This window comes from Chionomys nivalis, chromosome 7 (genome assembly GCF_950005125.1).
Source record: "Chionomys nivalis chromosome 7, mChiNiv1.1, whole genome shotgun sequence".
Classification (NCBI taxonomy): Eukaryota; Metazoa; Chordata; class Mammalia; order Rodentia; family Cricetidae; genus Chionomys; species Chionomys nivalis.
Genome location: NC_080092.1, coordinates 100,286,625 through 100,310,603, shown reverse-complemented (window position 1 = coordinate 100,310,603; position 23,979 = coordinate 100,286,625). Strand labels below are relative to the sequence as shown.

General features: G+C 51.0%; 1 protein-coding gene across 2 annotated transcripts in view; it reads right to left on the bottom strand.

Moving 5' to 3' along the window:
- Rptor (regulatory associated protein of MTOR complex 1) overlaps positions 1 to 23,979 on the bottom strand; it is a 301,243-nt gene that overhangs the window by 34,742 nt on the left and 242,522 nt on the right. For both annotated transcript variants that reach the window (XM_057774578.1, XM_057774579.1), the window contains exons 14-20: positions 12,546 to 12,620; positions 10,489 to 10,554; positions 10,111 to 10,302; positions 6,060 to 6,200; positions 4,386 to 4,503; positions 3,492 to 3,632; positions 2,949 to 3,107 (exon numbers count right to left, since the gene is read on the bottom strand). In XM_057774578.1, the coding sequence (XP_057630561.1) occupies positions 2,949 to 3,107; positions 3,492 to 3,632; positions 4,386 to 4,503; positions 6,060 to 6,200; positions 10,111 to 10,302; positions 10,489 to 10,554; positions 12,546 to 12,620 (892 nt within the window). The remainder of the gene's footprint in view (positions 1 to 2,948; positions 3,108 to 3,491; positions 3,633 to 4,385; positions 4,504 to 6,059; positions 6,201 to 10,110; positions 10,303 to 10,488; positions 10,555 to 12,545; positions 12,621 to 23,979) is intronic.

The window sequence follows — 23,979 nt, the reverse complement described above, 5'->3', positions numbered from 1 at the left end:
CAATATGCTATAAAATGTCACTGCTCAGCAGAGTTGTAAAAACCCTGGTCCTGTCCTCTGAGGCTCCCAGTGCCTTTGAAGTAAGACCATACCCCTTCCTCTCAAGCCTCCAGATCGAAATTCTTTTGGCACGTGTCTCTGATGAAGGTGCAGGTGACAAGGAAGAAGGCAGAGTAAACACAGTGCCACTACCCTCCTTATTGGGGTTGGGGCTTTGGCAGGGAGTGAGGAGGGCATTTGTGGACAGAGTTCAAAATGGTGTGGGCCTGGGCTTTGTGCACAGTGGGCATTACTGCCAAGGGGTAAGGAGGAGCTGTACAGTTGGCCTACTCTGTGCTGACCTGCTCCCATGGGCGGGCATCAGGGACACAGGGAACTAGGCAAGGCTGCTCACTGTATACACATCAGCAAGAAGCAGCGCTAGGGCCAGCAGGATGGCTAAGTCAGCAGAAAGTGCTGTGGCACAAACTGAGAAGCTGAGTGCAAGCCCCAGAGTCTAGCTGAAAGTGGAAGGAGAGAACCGACTCCAGAAAGCCGTCCTCCCAGCTGCACATGGACGCTGTGGCCAACACCATAAACGTAGTCAATAGTAATAAAATTTTTAAAGAAAAATATAGCTCTTCAGAAAGTTGATAATAAAAATGGCAGCCATGAGCCTCAATGCAGCTGGGTCAGGAATAGCACAGAAACAACAGAGATCCTTTGCCAAGTGGGGACACTGCCCCACCAAGAGCTCTGAGCTCTGCGGAAGGGAGCACAGAACAGCAGAGGGGGCATCAAGTCTCACAAGGGGTAGAGTTAGCCCGGGGAGCACACTGCAGAGCTGCCCAGCTGAGATCCTCATTGAGGGGCTCTCCAGCTCCTGCCTGGACTTTCCAGGAAGGGCAGCCTCACTTGGCATGCAAGAACTTCCCATGGTGCAGTATTGAGACCAAAGGTACATGCATAGGGAAAGGGGTCCAGAGACAGAAGAGCGGCTATGAGGTCCTCAGACCACGACTGGCTGAGAACAAGAGGAGTGGTGAGGTTAAAGATCCACATGTGGGCCAGGCAGTGATGGCACGCGCCTTTAATCCCAGCACTCAGGAGGCAGAGGCAGGTGGATCTCTGAGTTCAAGGGCAGCCTGGTCTACAGAGTGAGTTCCATTACAGGCTCCAAAGCCCCAGAGAAACCCCGACTCCAAAAACCAAAGAGCTGAGTGGAGTGGAGTGGAGATCCATGCTGCCTCTGCCTCTGCCCCAGGCCCTGCTGTGTCAGTGACCACTGGGCCACACAGCAGGTCACCCTGAGCACTCTGAGCAGAGTTGGGAGGGGAGCAGGACAGGGTACCTAGAAGGAAGCTGCTTTTGGGAGAACAGGTGTAAATGTATGCTCTAGGTTGCCATGGTTTTGAAAACTTCTTTTGCAATATTCAGAGAAAGGGACTAAAGAGATTGCTGTTCTTTGGTTGAAATGAAAGAAGAAACTGGCTTTAAACAGGCAAGGGTTGCCAGTAACGGGATTCTGCAAGTTATGAATCTTAACCACGCTGTAAGCGCTGAGGTCTCCGTGTGCATGTGTGCGGCACCACACTGAATGGGGACAAGGCTGGCAGGGAGGAAGGTTGCTGTTTTATTTCCTTCCTAAACTCTACTCACTAGGAAACTCCCCCCTCATGTGTACCGTGGGTGTACCTGGTGCCTGCCGTGGCCAGAAGACGGTATTAGATCCCCTGGAACTGGAGCTACAGACAGCTACAAGCCACTATTGGGGAGCTGGGAATAAAACCCAGGTCCTCTGCAGGAGCAGCCAGTGCTCTTAACTGCTGAACCATCTCTCCAGCTGCACTGCTATGCAATTTTCCAAGATTTGAATTGATATATAGATAAAACTTTTTACACACACACACACACACACACACACACACACACACCCCAGTATGAGGTGTTACCACACAGATACCAACTTCTGAGAGGGTAGGTGGGGAGGGGTGAAGCAGACATAGCTGGGCTGGCTCCTCTATAGGAGCTGCTCTGCACCATCTGTTATGGCTCCCAACAAAACAGGATTCCTTAACCCTTCCATCTCCAAGATCAAAACTGAAGGCAAAGCTGCTATTCATTCACTGATTAGAGTGCAAGAGGCAGGCTGAGCTGCTCCACGACAAAGCCCTGGCTCCCAGCCCTTGAGCCTAAGGAAGATTCCAGGGCCCCAGGCTATGCTGTGTATGTTACACAGGGTCTCAGCAAGATGAAGTACAAGAGAAGTGTGGTCTGCTTAGGGCTTACAATCCAATTCCACAGTCTGAGAATGAGCACAGGTGCATAGCAAGAAAACTCAGTAGCTAATTCTCATTTTCTTTGTGACGTCAGTGAAGTCCAGATGTTACCATTCGTGGCTGAATGAGAACAACGGCCATTAAACCCCAGTTTCTAGGCAGTGAAGGGTCAAGCTGCTAGGCTTGGTGGAGTTTTAGCAGGTGGGCATTGAGGTCGCTTCAGGGTGAGTGACACCCTGTGCTCTGACCTCCCACTGCTCACTGTGAGGCTGCCCTGGGCACTAGAGGCAGAGAACAGCACTGCTGGCTTTGCCCACCAGAAACATGGTGCACCCCACGTTAATCTTTTGCTGGAAGGATGTCTTATCTGAGAGCCAGCGCTCCACACTGCCAGGGTCTAGCACACACGAGAAACGCAAAGAAAGGCAGATGGACTTGTCTGGCAGCTTTCCTGCTCGACAAAGCCAGCAAGCTCACAGATCCCTGGACCAGCCTGTAAAATATTCCATTGCAAAATGTTCTCCTCACTTCTTCAAGCTCCAGACAATTCCTATTCTTTCGCATGCAATGGAGACAGTTCTGGTTCATTTATCTGACCAAATAAAGACGCGTACTGTTTTGGGGTGGACCAAATCCTGGGCACGGGAAGACACGCAGGCAGCAGGAAGAAGGGTGAGGATGGGGACTCACCTATGAGGGAGTTGAGCGCCGAGTAGGAGCTCACACGCCGCATCTTGTCGATGGTCTCAAAGGACAGGATGTACTCCTCGTTCTCAGGGCTTCCCAAGGTGCTGCTGGCGCTACTGCTGGTACTGAGGTTCCCAGGGGAGAAGGCCACTGAGCTGCCCGCTGGCCAGAATATGACAGGCAATAGGTCAGGGTCTTACAGTTAATGGCCTGTCTGACTGAAACGTGAGCTTTCTTCACAATGGGCACATACACACACCGGGCATACTAATGGACACGTGTGTGTACCAACTGGTAGACTCCTCTCCCTGGAACAGCTCCTGGACAGCCAAGCCCTGGTACAACTGTAAAGTCTATATTGTGATCCTGACTGCTCTTGGTGCTGAGCCAGGAACAGTTGGCCAGTTGTCATGGTGGCTGTCACACAGAACATCGGGGCCCATGTTCTGGAGGGCGGGGCCAAGGGGCACAGTAGCATCTTAAGAGTAACGTCTGGTAGAGCACGCTGAACCTTCCCTCCCCCAATACTGATTTCTGGCATCTTACACTCTTCCGTCAAGCTCAGATTCTGCAAGGACTTGTTCAGGTTCCTAGCTGTGGTGACGGCTCGGATATTCCCATATGAGCTCACTGAACGGAGTCTGGGGGTGCACGGGCTGTCTCGAACTGGGGTCAAGCTCCCCCCCTCTAGGAAAAAGAAAGAAAAGAAAGAGTTACCAATAAGTTTCAGGATGGGGGCAAGTGGATACCTGTAGCCATGGCAACAGGAACAATTAGTGTTACTGGTACAAGACTGAGGGTAGAAGGGCCTTCATGATACTCTCCTGACGTGCAGGACTCAGTGGGACAAAGGTACTATTTGTAGCCATGTAAGGATTAAATCACAAGACAGCATGAACCAGAAGGGCAGTAGTAGCTGTGAGGCCATTCCAGGTATTTGGTGGCCTAGGCAGCATCACAGTGACGCCCAGTACCCTGGCTGAAAGGAAGAAGGCTCTGCCATTGCTCACGATCCCGGCTGTGATCTGGAGGGAGGGCGATGAAGAGGAGCGTGGAAGATGACTGCATCCTCCAGCGAAAAGGACAAATGAGCTTCCTAACGTGAGTCATGGAAACATGAAGCCAACAACAACGTGATGCAGTTACTCATCACAGGAAGACGGCTAATGTTCTTTTCAGCATGCCCCACGGCAGAGGTTGCCATCTTCCAAGATGTCCCCAAATTTAAATTCCAAGAAAGGTAAGAAGGAAGGAGAAGGGTAAGAGGGTCAGCACGGCCCTTTCCCCGCACGTGTATTCTTCCAAGGGCCTGAGACAACAGGAGTACCAGGGACCACCCAAGCAGTACCAGAAAGCCATGCTCAGACCTGGCCCAACCCAGACCACTGACAGATTTGGTAAAGGCCAGGAAGCAGGTCCTGGGCTCCCTGTGAGCTATACCTGTGGCTGCGGGAGAAGGCAAGGGGTAGTTCTTTTCCTCTTCCATGAACTGCAGGGCCACAGTGCAGAAATTGCTCTCATACTGAACTACAAGGTGACTCAGAGCCACCACCAGCTCCTGTTGAGAGGGAGAAGGGACAATCATGTCTATGGCGGCAGGAACCCGGCAGGACAGCAGGTCTGAAGCTAACCCTAATGTGACTCTGGGAAATGAGGGTCAGGGCAAGGCTCACTTGGCATCACGACCAGGAGGGGGAATCAAGGAAGCCTGGGGCTGTGAAGGCAGCAGGCCAGTGGCTGGCAAGTGATGCCCCCAGCCACCAGGCACACTTGCCCCAGCCTGTTCACTCATTGCTAGGCAGGAATTACCACCCCAAGACTTTCTGAAGCCACAGTGTGAACTCCACACCCCTGACGGATTTAAAATTAGGCTTGTGACTCTGGCTAAAACTGCCAATTTTGATCCTGCTCCAGGGACTGGTGGGCACAGCTGACTAGCTGAAGCATTCTTTACAGCGAGCAAGAAGCTTCCTCAGCTATAGTAGGTTCTAGTCCCTATGAGGGAATGAGAAAAGTCCTTGAATTAAAACATGACACCTAGGCCTAAATGCCAGAGTCTGGGGAGACAGGATTTACATGTAGTTTATGATGATATAGCACCACAACTTAAATGCTTAGAGACCGAGAGTCAAAAGGAAATGAAACAGAATGTAGACTTGTGGACACGAGCACCACTCTGTAGAGAGAAAGATGTTTGCAGAGAACCGAGGTCTGTCAGAGACTCTTGAGGCTGCCCTGAGCTGACCAGTGGGCTGCAGACAGGGCTACCAGGTCTCTTGGGAGTTCTCTCTCTCTCTCTCTCTCTCTCTCTCTCTCTCTCTCTCTCTCTCCCCCCCCTCTTCCCCCCCCCCCCGTCTTTCTCTGCTCCGCCCATCTCTCCTAGCTCCACACTGGTTTTTCTAACAGCTCACCATGCTAAGCTCGGCTCACCATGAGATGTGATGCTGAGCTGCTCTGCACTCAGACCTCACCTGTGCCCAGGGACCCATAGGTCACATTGCTCAGGACAGAGGCTTGGCGTTGCCCCTTCCACATCATCAGATGCTGAGGCAGGCAGATCTCTGAGTTCCAGGCTAGCCTGGTATACAAAGTGAGTTCCAGGAAAGCCAAGGCTACACAAAACAACCAAAAGAAAAGAAACGCTGAGCAAGAAGCCCAGTGGCTCTCACGGACAACAGGCGCCCATGGTCACCGCGGGCAGTCTGCTCTAAGAGCAGCCGCCAGGTTCACTAGGTCAGGAAGTCAGAGCATTTCCCTCAAAGGCCCTTGCCGGCTCAGGAGGATGTGGAACATCTTTTTATGGAGGTGTGAACCTTAGGGAGCAGAGAAGACAGGCTTTGCTGTAGGCGAGTGAGAGGTGGAACAGGGGACACACTGCACAGGCCTGTCTCTGTTCTGCAGAGACCCAGTGCCACGGGTCGGTGCCCGGGTGAGGAGAAGGCTGCTGTGTGAAGACTAGAGACCTGGTCAGCTCAGTGCCCTCAGGGGAACAGACATGAGCAATGAGGGCACACTCTGAAAAGATGGACTAGCACACACAGGCGGATTTGAGGCCCTCTGGGCTGGCTCAGCTCGTAGGCCCCTACTTCAGCTACTGAGCTGGCACCCACATACCTTCCGGACCATAGGGCTTCCATCATTAATCAGCTGTGCCAGCATCATGGCCACGTTGTGGTCGATGGTGGTAGAGTGGTCGGTCCTCTCAGCAGAGTTTCCCACAAAGGTGCCAAGGGCAAACACAGCCGCACATCGGACCTGCAGGGCAGGAGACAGGCAATCAGTCACACCCACGGCTGGTCTATTTGCCATCTGCATTTCTGCTGAGGCTGTCTGCAAGCTGATTCAATTCAGTTCACACAAGTTCAGCTCAATTCAATTTCACAGACACTTACCGTACGATGCTCTGTGCCCAAAGCTACACTGGTATTGATAAGCAGGCAGGGTGTGTGTGGGCAGCCCAGGAGCCAAAGGCGGAGACGGCATAGCCCCAGCTCAGGGACGACCAGGCTGTGGGGGAGGGAGCAGTTTCCTCTGGAGTCTGCAGACTGGCGTGGTGCACAGTGGACTTTTGATTACAGAGTTGAAGGAGACAGAGGTGTTCTGGAGAAGACTGGCCCAGAGCCAATGGGGGGGAAGGTGGGCTGGACTAAGCCACGGAGGGGAGGTTGTGGCAAGTGGAGAATGTGTGGGTCCATTTTGAGACAGAGAAGCTAACTGGAAACCAGAAAGGGTGAAGTCCCCAGGGGACAGAGGCAGTGAGGGAAACAATACCGGGCTGACCATGGCACCCAGGGACCTCAGCTCAGCCCCCAAGGTCACATGAAAAGAAGCTAACCTTGGAGAGACAGAGTCCTCCTCTACATTCTGCACAGGGCTAGAGGAAACCCAGCTCGACCATAAGCAAACCATCCTGGCCTCCCCAGAAGAGAAAGACGGCCGTGGAACAGTCAGTGGTGTGAGACAGAGCGTGAGAAGCCAGAGTGTGCACGAGGTGCAGACTGCGTTAGAGAAGGAAGGCACATGGCTCTCAGGCCCCAGGCAAGGAGCCACTGCCATCTGCAGAGATAAGGTGTGGCTGCTTCAAGTCTCTGCACCCCAAAATCCTTACAGTCTGCATTATGACTCACACAGGTAGCGGCTGAATCTCAGAGGTGCCAAGCATCGCAGATAGAGAAAAGCAAGTCCCTGTCTTCCAGTTCAGAAAAAACACCCGCGACACTAAGAAAAACTCACTAGACCATTTCAATGCAGACGTGGGTGGACATGGGAACTGCCTTGCGTCTTGGGGTCTGGTGACAGTGGTTTGTTCAAAGCTTTTTCTCATGGATGCCTGTAAGCAGTTATGAAGGTGCCGAGCAGCTGGAGGTGGTCTTGGTGGCTCACATAGTCAATACTGCTCTTTTGTGGCTGAGCGTTCCTAGGGCTGTCCCCAACAGACCCCTATCCTTTTGCTGGGACATCCAGATGTGGAGACAGGAGGGGGCCTCTTGCTATGGTATGAGTTTCCTCCCTGGACAATTTCAAGATATCCTGTCAAGTTCATTTTAGGTTTTTTTTTTTTTTTTTGATTTTCGAGACAGGGTTTCTCCATAGCTTTTGGTTCCTGTCCTGGAACTAGCTCTTCTAGACCAGGCTGTCCTCGAATTCACAGAGATCCACCTGCCTCTGCGTCCCGAGTGCTGGGATTAAAGGCGTGCGCCACCACCGCCCGGCCTTCATTTTAGGTTTTTCTGCAAAGAAATATTCTACCTCTTGGGGTAACTACAGAGAGGTTGAGATCTAACTTTCTCAAGGTTCTCCAAGGCTACAAGAGGGCCTGAGACAAGACAGATGTCCCTGGCATGTTTGGGGATAGATGACACTGATTTCTTAAGGAGTTAGCCAAAATCTGACGTGATATGTACACTGAGCAATTCAGAATTGCCCTTTAAGCTACAGCCAGGGCTGCACTGTCACCGTAGTGGACAGTCCCCCATGGCTGCTTCTTGGACCCTTCGCTTATTAACAAATACACAGTGATCATTTCTGAAAACCATAGCAGGGTCTCCTACTCCCCACGGGATCCAAACAGCCTATAACTTGGTCTCCCTTCTACAAAAATGTTCTTTCCACCTGTGTGATAAATATTCTACTGACCTGGGATGATGTCCTACCCTCCCAGAATGAAGGAACTACCTAGGTCTGCCACAGACAACTGTGTTCCCAGGAAAGGGCCGGGCCAGAAACACATAGGACACGGGCGGCAACATGCCACATGCATCAGCAATTCAGGGAAAAGAACCAGATGCTCAGCTTTGTGATTATTCGGAAGCAAGCCAGAGGGAAGTTCCAGACCAGATGCCCCAGCCCAAAGATCCCCACTTGCTGCCCTAACCAGGGATTAGCCGCATTTCCCTTGCTATTCTGCACGGCATCAGAGCCCCTCTGCTTCCTTCTCCCTGTACTTTCTTAGCTGAGAAGCCAAGGCCCTGACAAGGCCTCACTATTTCCTGGGTCTCCACAGCTCTAAGCAATACTTCTGCTGCCGCAGCTGCCTGCCGTGGGTGTCCCTTCTCCCTCAGCAGAGAGGTCCCTGTGCGGGCACACACTCTACTTATGTTGCTGATCTAGTCATATGGGCACAGCAGAAGCACCAGTCTCGAGTCACCCTGTGGGACGGCCCATGTCCACTGTGGTCTCCCTGCTGCATGACAAAGTGAGCAGGCTGCCAGGACCACACAGCTGTGTGCTGGAAGGCAACAGCATTTTTGGCTCATGGAGCAGATGGATTAACAAACAGTTGCATTCAACCTGCCCCCGAGGACCCGTCTGGTTTTCCACCCACTGAATGTGAAGACTGGTTCACAGTGACAAAACCTGGGTGTGCATCCAGCCTGTTCCAAAGGCTGCTCCTGAGCTGGGGACGACACCCTTCTCAACGGCGCTCTGCTACACTCATTCCCATCTCAGACACTGTTGTCCACAGTCGGGGCACAGCACCGATTCTCTAGTTTCCACTGTGTTTGAGCCTACACATGACTTAGACTGAGCAGTTCCCAGGGGGCCCAGGCGACTCCAGGTGAGGAATAACTGTGCTTCCCTGGTGACTGTGGATCAGGGGAGGCTCAGGACAACTCACGGCCATCTCTGTAAGGTACATGGATCTGCCTCTGCTAGCCTTGACCCTCCTCCAGCTTTTTGGGTCCTTGCGTTCTCAAAATCATGTTCTCTGAATTTTTTAAAAAATATTTATTTATTTATTATGTATACAATGTTCTGTCTGTGTGTATGCCTGCAGGCCAGAAGAGGGCACCAGACCTCATTACAGATGGTTGTGAGCCACTATGTGGTTGCTGGGAATTGAACTCAGGACCTTTGGAAGAGCAGGCAATGCTCTTAACCGCTGAGCCATCTCTCCAGCCCGTTCTCTGAATTTTTATGCTTGGTGTCCTTAAACCCTTTTGAGAACAACTTGGAAAATAAGTAAATACACTTCCCTGAGCACCCTTCCAGAAAGTTTGAACATGGGGTTGTGGGATGAGTGGCCGTAGCAATGCCGGCACCAGGCTGCTAGGTTCAAACCTCAACCCCCAGATGTGAAGACACTTGTAGGAGCCAGGGCTCAGATACCTGCACCTGGGACCCTTATAGGCTCTATGCTGGCTCAGCAAGCAAGGAGGTGGGTGGGTGCTCACTGGGGCCGGAGAGTCCAAAACATATTGGACACTGGACTGGCAGCAGACAGTCTTGGTCTGTAGGGAAAAGGCAGTGCCAACATCTTCTCTAGCCTGCGCCAAACCATGAGGCACAAGGCCCTGACTGGTATGTCTGTCTGTCTGTCTCTCTGCCCAGGTCCACAGGATGTGCAGTACAGAATGGTTCAAGTTTGTTTCTTAGACCTAGGTGAGGCTGTGCCAGCTTACAGATACCCTACTGCATACAGAGTTGGCTCCCTATGAATGAAAAGTTAAATGTGTGACTTTGTAGCAAGGTCTCAATAGCCTATCTTGGGAATCTGTGCATGGCCCTAGAGATTCTGGGTGCAGTTATGTTCGCGTAAGGGCCGGCTTCTGCACACCGGCCCTACATGATCTCCTTACAGACAGAACCCTGGAGGACTAGGTGTAGAGCACGTACCGTACGTACTTGACCCAACTTGGAGCTACTTTTCTCAAGGACAGCTCACCTCAGGGATGGGGTCGGAGAGGAGGCTGTAGAGCTTCTCATGAGCACTGTCTCTCACCCCACACCACCTCGCTGAGTCGAAATTCTGCCAGATCCTTCCCAGACAAATGGCCACCCACTGGCGCAGTAAGGGGTGTGGGTCACTGAGTTGCTCCAGGCAGATGGCGATCAGGTTCCCCTGCAGGCAGGCTTCCTGGACACAGGACACAGAGAAGTGGTCCTCTGCCCTCATACCCAGGGCTGGGGCTCAACCACACTACACTACATTGTCTCATTCAGATTGAAGAAAGGGCTGGCCCCTGCGCCAGAATACATTTGAGACAAGTCACTTTTCTTCCATTCCTGGCGCTCAGGGGGCTGGAGCCGCTATGACACTTACTTGCCCTGTTGTGTAGCTGTTGACGATTACAGCAAGAATGAAGGCCGTCATGGTCCTATGTTCAGCCTGGAAAACAAAATGCACCATGGTTGTGCCCCTTCCCAGAGACTCACCTGTCTCCAAGGACTGTGCACCTGCGGTCTGCAGCACGCACTGGCCTTGGCGCTGAGGACAGACTGGCTTCTCCCTTGGAAGCCAATGCCACAGAACATGCCCAGGTGGCTCTACTGGCCTCTGTCACAGCAGTTAACATGGTTGGTGGTGCTCATTGGTGTGAAAGGCCCATCTTCATGCTGTCTACTCTTTTCTTTTCTTTTTTGGTTTTGCAAGACTGGGTTTCTCTGTGTAAACAACTCTGGCTGTCCTGAAGCTCAATTTGTAGGCCAGGCTGGCCTTGAACACACAGAGATCCGCCTGCCTCTGCCTCAGAGTGCTGGGATTAAAGGTGTGCGCCATCACACCTGGCTGAAATTAGCAATCTTTGCTTCAGTTCTGGTCTCCTACTGGACAGATCAATAGCCCATACGACTTCTTCACGGTGCCTCACCTGTTCACATGCACATCGAGAGTCTAATCCTGAATTTCTCTGGGACTGCTGCCAGGCTCTTGGAGTTTCTTCAACCCAACATCCCTTCTTACCTCTAGCCCTTCTAATTAACGGTTACCTTGGCAGCACCAGCATTCTGGCCATTGCCCTTGCTTGTTGCTGCTTTCCTATGGCAAAGTCTACTGAGTTCACTCTAACAGAGACAAGGTCACTACCTTCCAGGTGCTAGAGTGCCAAGCCGTCATTCTTTGTCATAAAGTGTCTGTACTTCCCCTTCCCCACACAGCGTAACTCGGCAGGGAACTCCATGTGGCAGTTGCTGGAAGGGCCACACACAATCCTTTGCCATCACTGCAGCTGCTGTCTGCCCTTTCTGGGTTCTGGTGGCTTTGCGGGTTTTCCTTATGATCCTGGTACTCGTTACTTTGACTGTGCTGTGTCTGTGAAGGGCTCGCTGTTCATTTCTTTCTTCAGGTCTCCAAGCTCCAGTCTGTTCAGACTCTGCCCTCCTCCCCCTGCAGCACTCTGGGATGACGTCAGCAAGAGCAGCCTCCCTCACCCACGCCCCCCATTTCATGCCTTTGCTTTTTTTCTCTCCTGGTGGTGCCTTCATGATTCTCTTCCTGGTGGTGCCTGCCCTGAGTCATCCCCTCCAGTGTTTTCTCCCGGGGGAGGGACTCTTCTCCTCTGTGCTTCCCCAAGATCTGCCTGTTTATTTCAGGACAGGTAAAGGCAGTGTTTTCTTGAAGCAGCAGAAAGCTGTTTCTGAAGAAAACAAACTGGCTGATGGGCATGAGTAAAGAAACTGCCCTATCCAGCCATCCTCAGCGCTCTTCCCCTTCCCTGGAGTCCTCAGCTCTGTGCTGGGGGTGAGTTAAAACAGCCAGAGGAAGAATTCAGACACGAAAGTTCCTCTCAGAGGCAGCACCTGGGTGCAGATGTGGCGTTGCACGCACACTCTGGGAAGAGAGCGCTGAAGGAGCGACTGTGCACAGCTGCTCTGTCTACATGGCTGTGCTGAGCAGCCGGGGAGGCTAAAGAAACTGATAGTAAAGTATCATGAGAGAACTACTTATGTCCTATTCACGCTATCTATTTGTAAACAATTTAATAAAAAGTTTGTATAAAATTCAAACTTTCAAACAATCTCTTCTTTCCTTCAGTAAAGCAATGTCAGCAGCATCTTGTCCCATTAAGGGACCTTCAGGGCATCTGAGGCACCATATCACAGACATAAGAGGTATTCATCCATCTGTCCGTCTATGCAGGATGCAGGCTCTAGGTAACGGAGATGCCACTGCTGGGCAGAGACCGACTGTCGCAGGAAGACCACATTTTCGCTCGAGGCAGGAGGAAACGGAGCAGTGTGCCGTGTGCACACTGAGGGACCATTCACGTGTAACCGTGTAGAGCACCTCTCTACCTGGCCCTCAGAGAGGAATTGTAACCCACAGTGTGCAAGCGGAGACAAATCCCATGCTGCCTGAGGGAAGTATGGCTCGGTCCTTACTGGCATGTATGGGTCTGCCAAGACGGAAAGGAAGTACTTGTGACCGTTGTCCTTCACGAGGTCAGCCTGGCACGACTGGAGGGAAAAGGAGACAGAAGAGAGGCCATGAGTACAGGAACTAGTGGGATGTGTCATGGCGTCTTACGAAGCAGGGTGTGCAAACACGCTGGGAAGACATTATTATGTACCTTTCCTTGCAGCTTCAGTTTTCTTTCTTTCTTTTTTTTTTTTTTCTTTTTGGTTTTTCGAGACAGGGTTTCTCTGTGGCTTTGGAGCCTGTACTGGAACTAGCTCTTGTAGACCAGGCTGGTTTCGAACTCACAGAGATTCACCTGCCTCTGGCAGTTTCAGTTTTCACTCGGGAAAAAGCTCTGCCTGTGTTGTGCCTATGTCACCAGACCTCCAAACAAGACCACCACAGAGCCGGTCTCTGATGCAAACACAAGGGGGTTTACTACTCGCCCGAGCTCGGTCCACGGGTGGAGGAGAGGGGCGCTGAGCATTTACAGGTTAGAGTTTGGAGAGGGAAAACCACAGTGGGTCAGGGCCTTGTCAGAGTGTCTTGAGGTAGCTGACATTTAACTTGACTGGTTATGGTGAGGTTGAGGCATGTGGTTAGTAGCTGTCACTAATCATGTGGTTAGTGGCTGTCATCAATCATACCCTCATCAGTCATACCCAGGGAGGAGTAAGAAGAGGTAGGAGACCAGGTGACAGGAGGCACTGAAGAGCCAGCAGAAGCTGAGCGAGCAAGGGACAGTGTAGCCAGATCACAGGTCCAAGGTCAGCAACACTGTTAATACTGATAACCCGACAGGACTTAGAACTATATATGTAAAAACCTCTGGGCAGGTCTTCAAGGGAGTTCACAGTTGGACCAATTGAGGTAGGAAGACCCTTCCCTAACGCGTGTGGGGCCACTCCACAGACTGGGGTCCTGGGGCTTCCCTAACGCGTGTGGGGCCACTCCACGGCCTGGGGTCCTGGAGCTCCCCTAACGCGTGTGGGACCACTCCACGGACTGGGGTCCTGGGTCACATAAGAAGGACGTGAGCTCAGCAGCAGCACTCTGCCCCTTCTCTGCTTCCTGACTGCTCCTGCTGCCATGACCCCCCCCCCACCACAGACGGTGCCTTTGAACCTGAGTCCGAATAACCCCTCCCTCCTGTATGCTCGCTGCCTGTCGAGTATTTCATCACAGTGGCAAAGAAAGCAACAGATACAGGCTATATTGGTTGGGGCAGAGGTGGGACCACGTGCAGCACAGACAGAAGGATGGATGGGGACGTCCCAGAGATTAAGAAATGCAATGAAGGGGACGAAGGGGACGGGAGGGCAGGGGTGCACGATGGAGTGTGCTGCACTGGAGATGCAGACGCAGGCAGAACGGCTTGGGAAGACAAACACAGAAGCCTGGAACTCGAGCAGAGGTGAGTTCACGTGGGTACAAAAGCTCCTCAAGGCGAGTAAGGAGGGCGAGGCCTTAGTAGTTCATGGCATGGGTGTGACCACCATGGGGACCGTGGAGGGCATGGCCTCAGCTCTGAAGCTGGCCCTAATTCTCACTAGGCTACGACATGATCTGAACTTAGACATTCAGAAGTTGAGGAGATGTGGGAGGCGCCACGAGTAAGAAAGAAGAGATGGGATGGTTTTAGGTCAGGCTCTGCGCCCTCTCAGTAAGGCCCAGCCTACTTAGAATTCTGTGCTTGAGTGATGCAAGATGAAATAGTTCAGAGTCGTGTGGCCCAGGAATGTAGGGTAATCATGGAGGTGATGTGGGATGCCCCTCTGTATGCTGTGAATGTTTTATTCCATTGGTTAATAAAACGCTATGGCAGGGCAGAATATAGCCAGGCTGAAAGAGATATAGAGAGAGTAGGTGGAGTCAAAGGGATGCCCATGTGGCTGTCACCATGTAGCTGCCACAGGAGGACACGCCAGAACCTTAGGAACCTTAACGGCAGGCCACAGCCCCGTGATGATACACAGAACAACAGAAATGGGTTAATTTAAGATACGAGCGAGTCAGCAATACGCGTAAGCCATTGGCCAAGCAGTGTTGTAATTAATATAGTCTCTGTGTGGTTATCCAGGTCTGGACAGCTGGGAAACGAAGCATGGCATTCGTCTACACGAAGAGAGACGATCAGGTCTGCTGGAACCTGTGCCCAGGGTGATGTCTACATGAAGAGAGAAGGTCAGGTCTGCTAGAACCTGTGCCCAGGGTGATGTCTACACGAAGAGAGACGATCAGGTCTGCTGGAACCTGTGCCCAGGATGATATCTACATGAAGAGAGACGATCAGGTCTGCTGGAACCTGTGCCCAGGATGATGTATACATGAAGAGAGATGGTCAGGTCTCTTGGAACCTGTGCCCAGGGTGATGCCCACCTTCTCACCAGCTTCCAAAAGCTGTTCTGGCTCAGAGGCCCTAAAGGAACCCAGACTGGAGCTTAAGAACTGAGGATGAGAACAAGGATGCCATCGGCTGCTGCTTTAGGGCCCTCCTGACTTTCCAGAGCTGCCCTGGTCCTGAGCCCTTCTCAGAGGCAGGGGGCCATGCACACGGGCTCTACTGGGTGCTCTGTGTGAACACCGCATGACCCTCCCTTTGTCGGGGGCGCAGGAGAATTCCTCTCGGTGGTGTGGTGATGACGGCGATGAGTGAGCCCATCAGATGGACACTGGCCTGGCTCTGCAGGGCGGAATTAGACAAGACGGGGTGGCTGGCTGAGCTGCAGGTCTGACCCCAGCTTCAGCTCATCAAGTCACACACCCTGCACAGACGTCCCAGCTTTAACGGAGTTAACAGGCTGGAAGCCTGGACCCGCCATCCTTATACAGACCAGGAGACTGCCCACGTCTGCAGCAGCAGAGGCGGCGGCGGCAGTGCAGTTCAGGGAGGAGACACACCTTCCTTTGTTTTCACATCAGAGCTCTGACAAGTCAAATCAAAGCCCACACGTTTACAGGAAGCTCCTTAAGCTCAGCTCATCTGAGAGTAATAAACTGTCATTAATTCATATCCTACTAATTCTGAGTGCGAGCCTCCAAGTCAGGAGATCTGAAAGGATCACTTTAATAAGCCTTCAAAAACGGAGTCTGGCGATTATGAGGCATATATTAAAAGATGTCTGTTTTGATAAGCTTGTCACGCCACTGCAGTAATGGCTGCTCTTCGCACGTCTGCTCTCATTGCCAGCGCTCACGGGTGTCACGTGTATATTGGTTTCCACTGCATGGAGGGCGTCCCTCCCCCAGTAGCTCCACTTGCTAAGTGCGAGGAGCAAATCCTTTAACCTGTTTTCTCTTTATGAGGCCAACAGCCTTTCTGAGTTGGAAAGAAAGCAAGGCTACAGCCTAGAAGGGCAGGAAAGTCAGTGACAGCTAACACTTTTTTTTTTTTTTTTTTGGTTTTTCGAGACAGGGTTTCTCTGTGGCTTTGGAACCTGTCCTGGAACTAGCTCTTGTAGACCAGGCTGGTCTCGAACTCACAGAGATCCGCCTGCCTCTGCCTCCCGAGTGCTGGGATTAAAGGCGTGTGCCACCACCGCCCGGCTCAGCTCACACTTCTGTGGAGGATGTGGGGGCTCTGACCACGCTGCACTCCGGAAGCCCAGACTCTGCTAAGCAGTGCCTTCCCTACACCAGGAGCAGTGATAACGTACTAAGGCTAGAGGAAGAAGGAGGGGGAGAAGGGGAAGCAGGAAAATGAGCTTTTGTTGGTGGACTGCCTCTGTAAGTCTGCACCTCAGGGGAAAGGAAGGTGGGGAGAGAGGGGAGGTGAAGCTGCTGGTCGGACTGCACAGCTGTAGCTGCAGTGGGCACTGCTGAGGGAGCAAGTCCTGGACCAGCTGTGCGAGTGAGTTCCCTTCTCCAGGAGACCTGACTGTGCTCTCCTTACTGCAGCAGGCTGCAGAGTATAAGAAGTGGACTTAAGACAGCATTACCAAGTCTCACAGGGGAGGTGTGAGGCAGCACAGGGGACCCACGGGAGACTGCAAGGCCCTGTGCTTTCCAGTGTGACCACAGAGAACTGCAGGGATGCTGGAGGTGACTCAGCCCACAATGCAGTCTCTTCCTTTTCATGAGAAGCAGGCATATGACATTTGGAAGGGATGATGTTTCCAGCAAGAGAAAACTGCTGTGGAGAGTGGCCTTGGTGGGCGATTAGCACAGCGCGAAGAAGCTGCAAGGAATCTGGAGACAAGAGGAGGAAATGAGTCGCCTGCACACCTTGGGCACAGCACCAACAGAACCTGGAGATACAGGAGCGCAGTGGGGTTTCACTGTTCTTCAGGATGCAGGAAGCCTGAGATATGCGGTCCCCACAAGCTGAAGGCTCAGCACGAAAGGAGGGGGGACTACGATGCTGTGCCTAGCATGGGTGTGGAAGGCATGTGTTGCACCCCTTTCTCCACGCTTTTGTATTTGCACCCCAGGATAAAGTCCAATCAAAATTTTAGCCAAAGAGGTCTCCCCTGCCACTATGTGTGCAGTGGTCTTCTGTTTCTCACATGTGCTTTTGTTACAGACACATAAGCAAATATGAATTTACACACTCCGCTAATTTCCCTAAACCAAAAGGTCAATACCAGGATGCCTGGGTCTTGCTTTTCTTTTTTTCCTTTATAAAACTTTTATTGCTACATGATGCAGGACAGGCAAGGAAAATCATAGAACCATTGTAAGGGAAAGGTGTGCTCCCTGAAGCCTCCGCCAGTAAGGAGTCAAGAACTCTGCATGGTTCGCAGCATCTGCTGTGGAGACATCTGTAGCAATGTTAACATGGCAATCAGTCCTGCTGACGGCGGCTAAGCGTTGTATGGACTTCGCTCTCCTAGCTGGAAACCCACAGTATGCTAAGAGCCTCACAAGAAACCCCTGCTTACATCCAAAGCTCCACACCTCAACTCTCTTGCGCAACCTTGTGACCTATGGTTTTATCTGGCCAGATTACAACCTATCCAAGGCACTTCTCAAAGATGAGAACAGAGACATGGAGGCTTCTTAGCAACATTTTGGGTTGTAACTTGGTTACTGCTAATACACATAGCTAGGACTGAGAAGCCCTCTACAGGTTCTTGGGTGTGTCTTATTAATTCCCTGAGTGCTTTTCTTCCTACTAAACTGGTGCTTAAATAGATATTAAAATGTTTTTAAATAAGCCCCGGCTGTTTCACACTGGCCCCTCCTGAAATCCTTTTCTGTGGCAAAGTCAAGGACCTGGCTTTTTTATAGTGAGGTACCCAGGGGACGCTTTCCTTAGGTTGTCTTGTGTGTACCTATAGGGTATTGTATGATAATCTGACCCCACACCCTTACTTTCCCCATAGAGGGCTCCTTGCTCTGTTTACAGTCCCTGACAATATATATCCCTTGTAGGCATCGTGACCAGCCTCCTATGCATGCCTGGACTTCCCAGCTGAGCCACCTCTGGTCAAACAAAGCTACAAACAATGAACTTATAGTAAGTCATTTCCTGTGTGGGCCTGCAGAGCTATAGAGTGAATCCCAAGGCAGGCCGCCAGATCAAAGGAAAGGGTCTTAGCTCTGCAGTTTCGAGTACCAGGCGCTTTCTGCAGCACAGCATGCTGTGAGCTGCTTCAACTCTGGCCATCTGATAAGCAAAGAAAAGGTCACTGTACAGGCAGTCTTGCTGTGCACTCAGAAGAAACAGCAACCTCACATTGTCAACAACCATTTGCATCAACTTTTCTTTTTAAAAGATTTATGTATGGGTCATGCCTCATGCATGCCTGAACACCATGTGTGTGCAGTGCTTGAGGTTAGAAGAGGGTGTCAGATCCTCTGTAAGAACATAACCACTGAGCCACCTCTTCAGCCCCTGTACCAAGCTGACAGGGAACTGCTGCTTTCAGTTGGACCACTTACCTTTGGAACTGTTGGTGCGCGCGCATGTGTGTGTGTGTGTGTGTGTGTGTTTCTAGGAGCCCTTTATGTTTTAAATATTTCTCTATTAAAATTTATTTGTATTCAAGTAAGTTTCTTCCAAAGACATCTCAATTTGGAATTGTAGTTTGAAAAGTTCAATCACCCCAGGTTAAAACTGAATTTGTCTTGCTTCTCTTCTCATGCTTCTACAGGCTTGTTTTCTGTGTAAAGAAGGTATCTCTTTAACTTGAATCCTATTGTTCAAGGTGTGCAAATCAATCTCTTATCTCAGCTTTCTGCCACAGTGATACAATATTTAAACACTCAATTTACAGACAGAAAGGTGTGGTGCACAAGGCTTTAATCCCAGCACTCTGGAGGCAGAGGCAGGAGGACCACTGATTTCAAGGCCAGCCTGATCTACAGAATCGGTTTCAGGACAGCCAGGGCTACACAGAGAAACCTTGTTTAAGAAGGAAGGAAGGAAGGTTGGTTTATTCTAAGTTATGGTTTAGGTTTCTGGCTGCCTTTGGGCCCGAGGTGGGGCTGTCCATCAGGTGGGGAATATATGGTGAAGAAGCTGCTCACTCATGGCAGCAAGGACAGACACAAAGGGAGGAGGAGGGAAGGACGGAGGCTCCACTATGCTCTTTTAGGACACACTGCCATGATCTACAGCTCCCACCAGCCCCGCCTCTTATGGTCTCAGCTACTTTCTACTAACTCCAGGTCTTTCCCAGTACTTTTGGGAATCACCCAATATCCAAACTACTGCAGACCCTGGCTTTTCTACCATCACAGGCACAGGACTGCAAACCTGAGGTGCTATCACTATCATCCTCCGAATCCACTGGGGTCGCTTCTGCAAGGCTCCAGTCCTTGTGTCTATCTGCAGCTAGGTACAACCCGTTCTTCATCAATGTGGTATCTGGGAGGACAGGGTCTCTATGACTCATCTCCCTGCCCAGTATTCCCTGCCTCTTCTTACTCATCTCTGCACGTGACGCTGAGGATGTGTTTGTCTACTTCCAGAAAAAAAGCCCGTTGGCAATTTGACTGAGATTATATTAAAGTTATAAATTAACCGGGAGACCACTGATGTGTTTATGACACGGAATCCTTCTGTGAGAGAGCAGGATACGTTTTTATTTGCTCAAGTTGATTTTGTGTCTCTCAGGAATGTTTTAAGGTGCTGTTTGTGGCAGCTTTTCCCATCTCAGCTTAGATTATTCTTGGATTTATGACCCCACCATACACAGCTGCTCTTTCCTGTCTGGTCCTCTAACAGTTGCTCCTTTGGCTTTTGCATATTAAGCCTTCTACCTCACTAAGTTATTTTATTAGTATTAACAGACACTTTAGGCTTCCTAGACATAAACTTATACCACCACACAGAGAACTGGGGCTGGAATGCACTTGGTCCCTAGAACTTACAACACTTTGAATGATTTCTGTTATGTAGACCTTACACTGTCCCCAAGGGTCCCACAGAGCTGTGCTACAGAGGTCTCCCCACCTGCAGCTGAGGTCAAGAGTTTTCTTCTTTTTTTTCTTTTAAGACAGTCTCACTATGCAGCTATGGCTGGCCTGAAACTTGCTATGTAGACAAGGTTGCCCTCGAACTCAGACCCCTCTCCTTCTGCCCACTGAGGACGACGACAACAATGATGATGAGAGTGTGCACGCGTGCCAGGGCACTCCTGCAGAGCCGGTTCTCTCACTCTGCCTTTGTGTGGTCTCAGGCCGCAGCCCGGGGCAAGAAGCACTTTTGCCCACTGAGCCATCTCACCCGCCTTGAAATTAAGATTATTCACAGCTGGTACCAGTAACCTGACGGTGCCCAGAGGTGAGAACGGCATCCTTTTGAAGGAGGACATGCATCTTATCCTTCTCGCTCCCCACCCACTGGAGACCCCCGGCATGCTGCTGCCAGTCCCCACTTCACTGTTACTCAGCCTTCCCTATGGGGAGGGGCACCCGCTCCTCCTAGGCTCTGCCTTCCACAGAGAAGCTCTCCTTTCTATGTGACTAAAGAAAGTATGGTGAGGGGTTGGCCATTTGTACTTCCCACCTTCTTGGCTACACTCACAGAACAGGTGATCTCAAGGGGACATTTTCATTCAAACCACCAGACTTCTTTTGTAAGTCTCTGTGTTCGGGGGGGGGGGGTGGATTTAGTATTATACTTCTGAGTTTTTCTGATCTCCCTTCACCATGAGGAAGCCATGTTCCTACAAGCCTTCTGGGCATCTTCTAGCTGAGACTGGGCAGAGCGAAGATGCCATCCTTGCTGTCGCTGACCTAAACAGTCACAGCTGGTGGACAGCCAGGGCCATGCTCACAGGAAAAACTGAACAAATGTCCTCTCCTCTTTCCCTGCCACGGCCTCATATTCACGCACTTTCGTTGCTTTGAGGGTTGACTATGACTTGAGCATAGGTTGTCGTCTGCAGAAACCAATGGGGGAAGGGAAGCACTAGGGACGCACATTTGCAGGAACCGTTGCTGTGTGCAACCAGTCAGCATGACTATGCTATGTAACTGGGTTCTGGGTGCTGTCTCACTAGTAAGACAGAAGGCTATGTGAAGGTACCTTTTCAGCGTGGTTATGACTAGGGCCCACGATCCACATGATGAAGTTTCTCCCTAGGGCAGCACACATGGCGAGCCCCCATGTGGTCGGGGGACTACCTCAGGGAGCATCACAAACTGTGATGTGGAATAGCTGTGCTGGGAGTGTCAGAGTCGCACAGGTGTGTAGAGTGCTTAGCCTTGCCCACTTCCAGTGATTGTCTCCGATCCACACTTAGGCTTGAGGATGTGATCTCTTGTTTTGGTCCTCTCTGTGCACACCCCCTATTAGAATAAGCTTTTTGTCCCTAAGTCATCTTGGCCCTGGTGCTCCATCACAGCAGTGAAAAGTGACTAATAAAGTCTAAATAAATAATGAAAACAAACAACCCCTCCATACCCACATTCAGATCCTAAACAAAATGCAAGTGAATAAAGAAACAAACGATGTTTGCTGCAAAGCCCAGCCCATCACAGACTACTCCATAGCACAGCAAAGCGGGGGCTGGGGAGTCGGGGCTCTGCAGGGAGAAACCTGGTAACACCAGCAGTAAGGCATGCGTGAGAAGAACACCCCAAGCCTGGGAGTCCCGAGAAGGACATGCAGGTGTGCAGACCTGAGCAGCACTCCTCATGCTGCCTTGGGCATCAAGAGGTGAGGAAGGCTGATGGACAGACGGGGTAGGGTGTGGAGGAGTTGAACCCCCCCACAAGAGGGAGACCCCACATGGGGTCTGCACAGAGGAGCTGACGTGAGACGGGTGCCTGGATGGGGGCAGTTGGTGGTCAGGCTTCTACACAGGTCCCATTGTGACAAATACCCTCTAGGTGCCCCTCATGTAGGAGACTGGGGTGGGGCTTAAGGGGACAGAACCCCCTATCATCTTAGCTTTCTATAAATCTAGAGCCACCCCCAAAGCAAAGTTTGACAGGAAGCACAGGTCTGGACACGGGGGTCGGCTCAGGAGGGGCGTGTGTGTGTTCTTCCCAGGGCAGCCCTGCAGTGGGACAGCAGAACCAGTGTGGCTGCTCCAGGGCGCCAGAACTCGGGTCGAGGCAGCAACTACAGGGAGAAAGCTGAGCCTGAACTTTCAGTTGAGCTTCGTGTCTGTGAAGAGGGGAGTGTGGGGAAAGGGAGGTGGTGAGGCCGACCTCATCAGATTGACTTAGAGTAAGCAGACATGTTTGGAGACTGCAAAGGACACACAGGGCAAGGGGCTGAAGAAAGAAAATCCCACTCCTTCCTGGCTGTCTTTTTCCATGGAAGTCCTTCCTGAGGAATGGGCAGAGTGCACAGAGTAAACCTCTTTGTGTGCCCCACTTTGGATTATCCCATCAATACCAACTCAGATTGTTTTCCCACATTCCTTGATATCATGCCCTTGATGTTTCCCAGTGGTGCTATAAATAAAACTTTATTAACTATAATTTGGAAGGTCTGCCTGAATTGCACATTAATTCTGTCTATGAAAAAACCCTCAATTAGCTGGAAGCCAGCTTACACCAGTCCTTAATTAACCGCCTCCCTCCCTGTTCTTGTTAATTAGTAGAGACAGATGATAACAACAACTTGGGGAACTTATTAAAACCAAGCAGGCATGTCTTCTCTCACACGTGGATCTGAGTTTTCTGATTTTTAGGGTTGTTGGAGTGTCAGGAAACAAGAAAGGACCCACAAGATTGGGAGGAAAGGAGCTGATAGGGGTGAGGGGACAGCAGAACGCATATGACGTAACAGTGTGGGGTACTCTGGCCTAAATTTAACCCAACATTGACCTCTGGCTTCTCCATACACGTGCAACCCCGAGAGAGACATTCTTAGTGAAAAGGCCATTTTCTTCCTAACTCAGTGATTTTCTCAGGAACAGTGCCATGCTCATATTCAGCTGTGTGTCCTGGCCTCTGGTCTAGACTAAATTCCAGGGCAGTGTTAGGTTGTCTTGCAGCACGTTTCTGAAGCAAGCCCACATTTTGTTTGTTTGGAAATCGAGGAGGAAGCAATGCAGGTTCCTGTATGCTTTAGCTATATCACTGGGGTACAGGATACACAAGAAATCCAGATCTTTTAGCTATACCACTGGGGGACAGGATGCAAAGGCATGGCACAGACTTAAGGCTCAGAACCCAAACCCCACTATCAAAGGCTGGATTTAGTCTCTTCCAGGTTCATGTCCCTTATAAATCCCATCCCTCCCCTCCCTCGCCCCCAAGCAGCCCCCTGGCCTGCCTTTCCTGACTACAGACAAGTACATGCCTTCTGCATTCTAAAGACACGGAGCCGTACAGTGCACAGCTCCATCATCAGCGTCTTTCAAGAGGCATGGGTATGTTGGGGTGAGCATATGTGTGTGTGTGTGTGTGCTTTTCTAAATCTCTAACTAGCGTGTATGCCTGTTTAGACTACTTCCAACATTAAACTATCAAAACAAAGTTATTTAGAGCTAGATGTGCTGGCCTGCTCCTGTAGCTCCATCCAGTACTCGAGGGACCGAGGACTGCCATGTTCTAAAAGGCCAGCATGCCCCCCCTCCCATCTCTAAGAAAGCTACAATAAATATTCATGATATAAACAAGAACTCAGAGTGGAGCTGCTGGACATGGGCACTTCGAGCCAAACCTGAGAACTTGAGTTTGATCCCTGGGACCAACATGATAGAGAAAACAAACACCTAATGCCTGCAAGCTGTTCTCTGATCGTAAAGAAAAGGCCTTGTTGCATGCAGACCCATGGAGCTATTTCTCGCTCCCGTGGCCTGTCTGTGCATGTTAATGCTGTCTGCAGACTGAAGACACTTCCATCTCCCTGAGGACCACCCATGAAGTTTCTTTGTGGTTTTGTGTGAAATCTCAGTTTCACCAGTGGTCACAAGTTTTCTCTTATGCATTCTTCTACAAGTTTTATTGTATTGAGTTTTACACTTGGTCTAGGATTCATTTTGGTGTAATTTTAAACTATGGTTCACT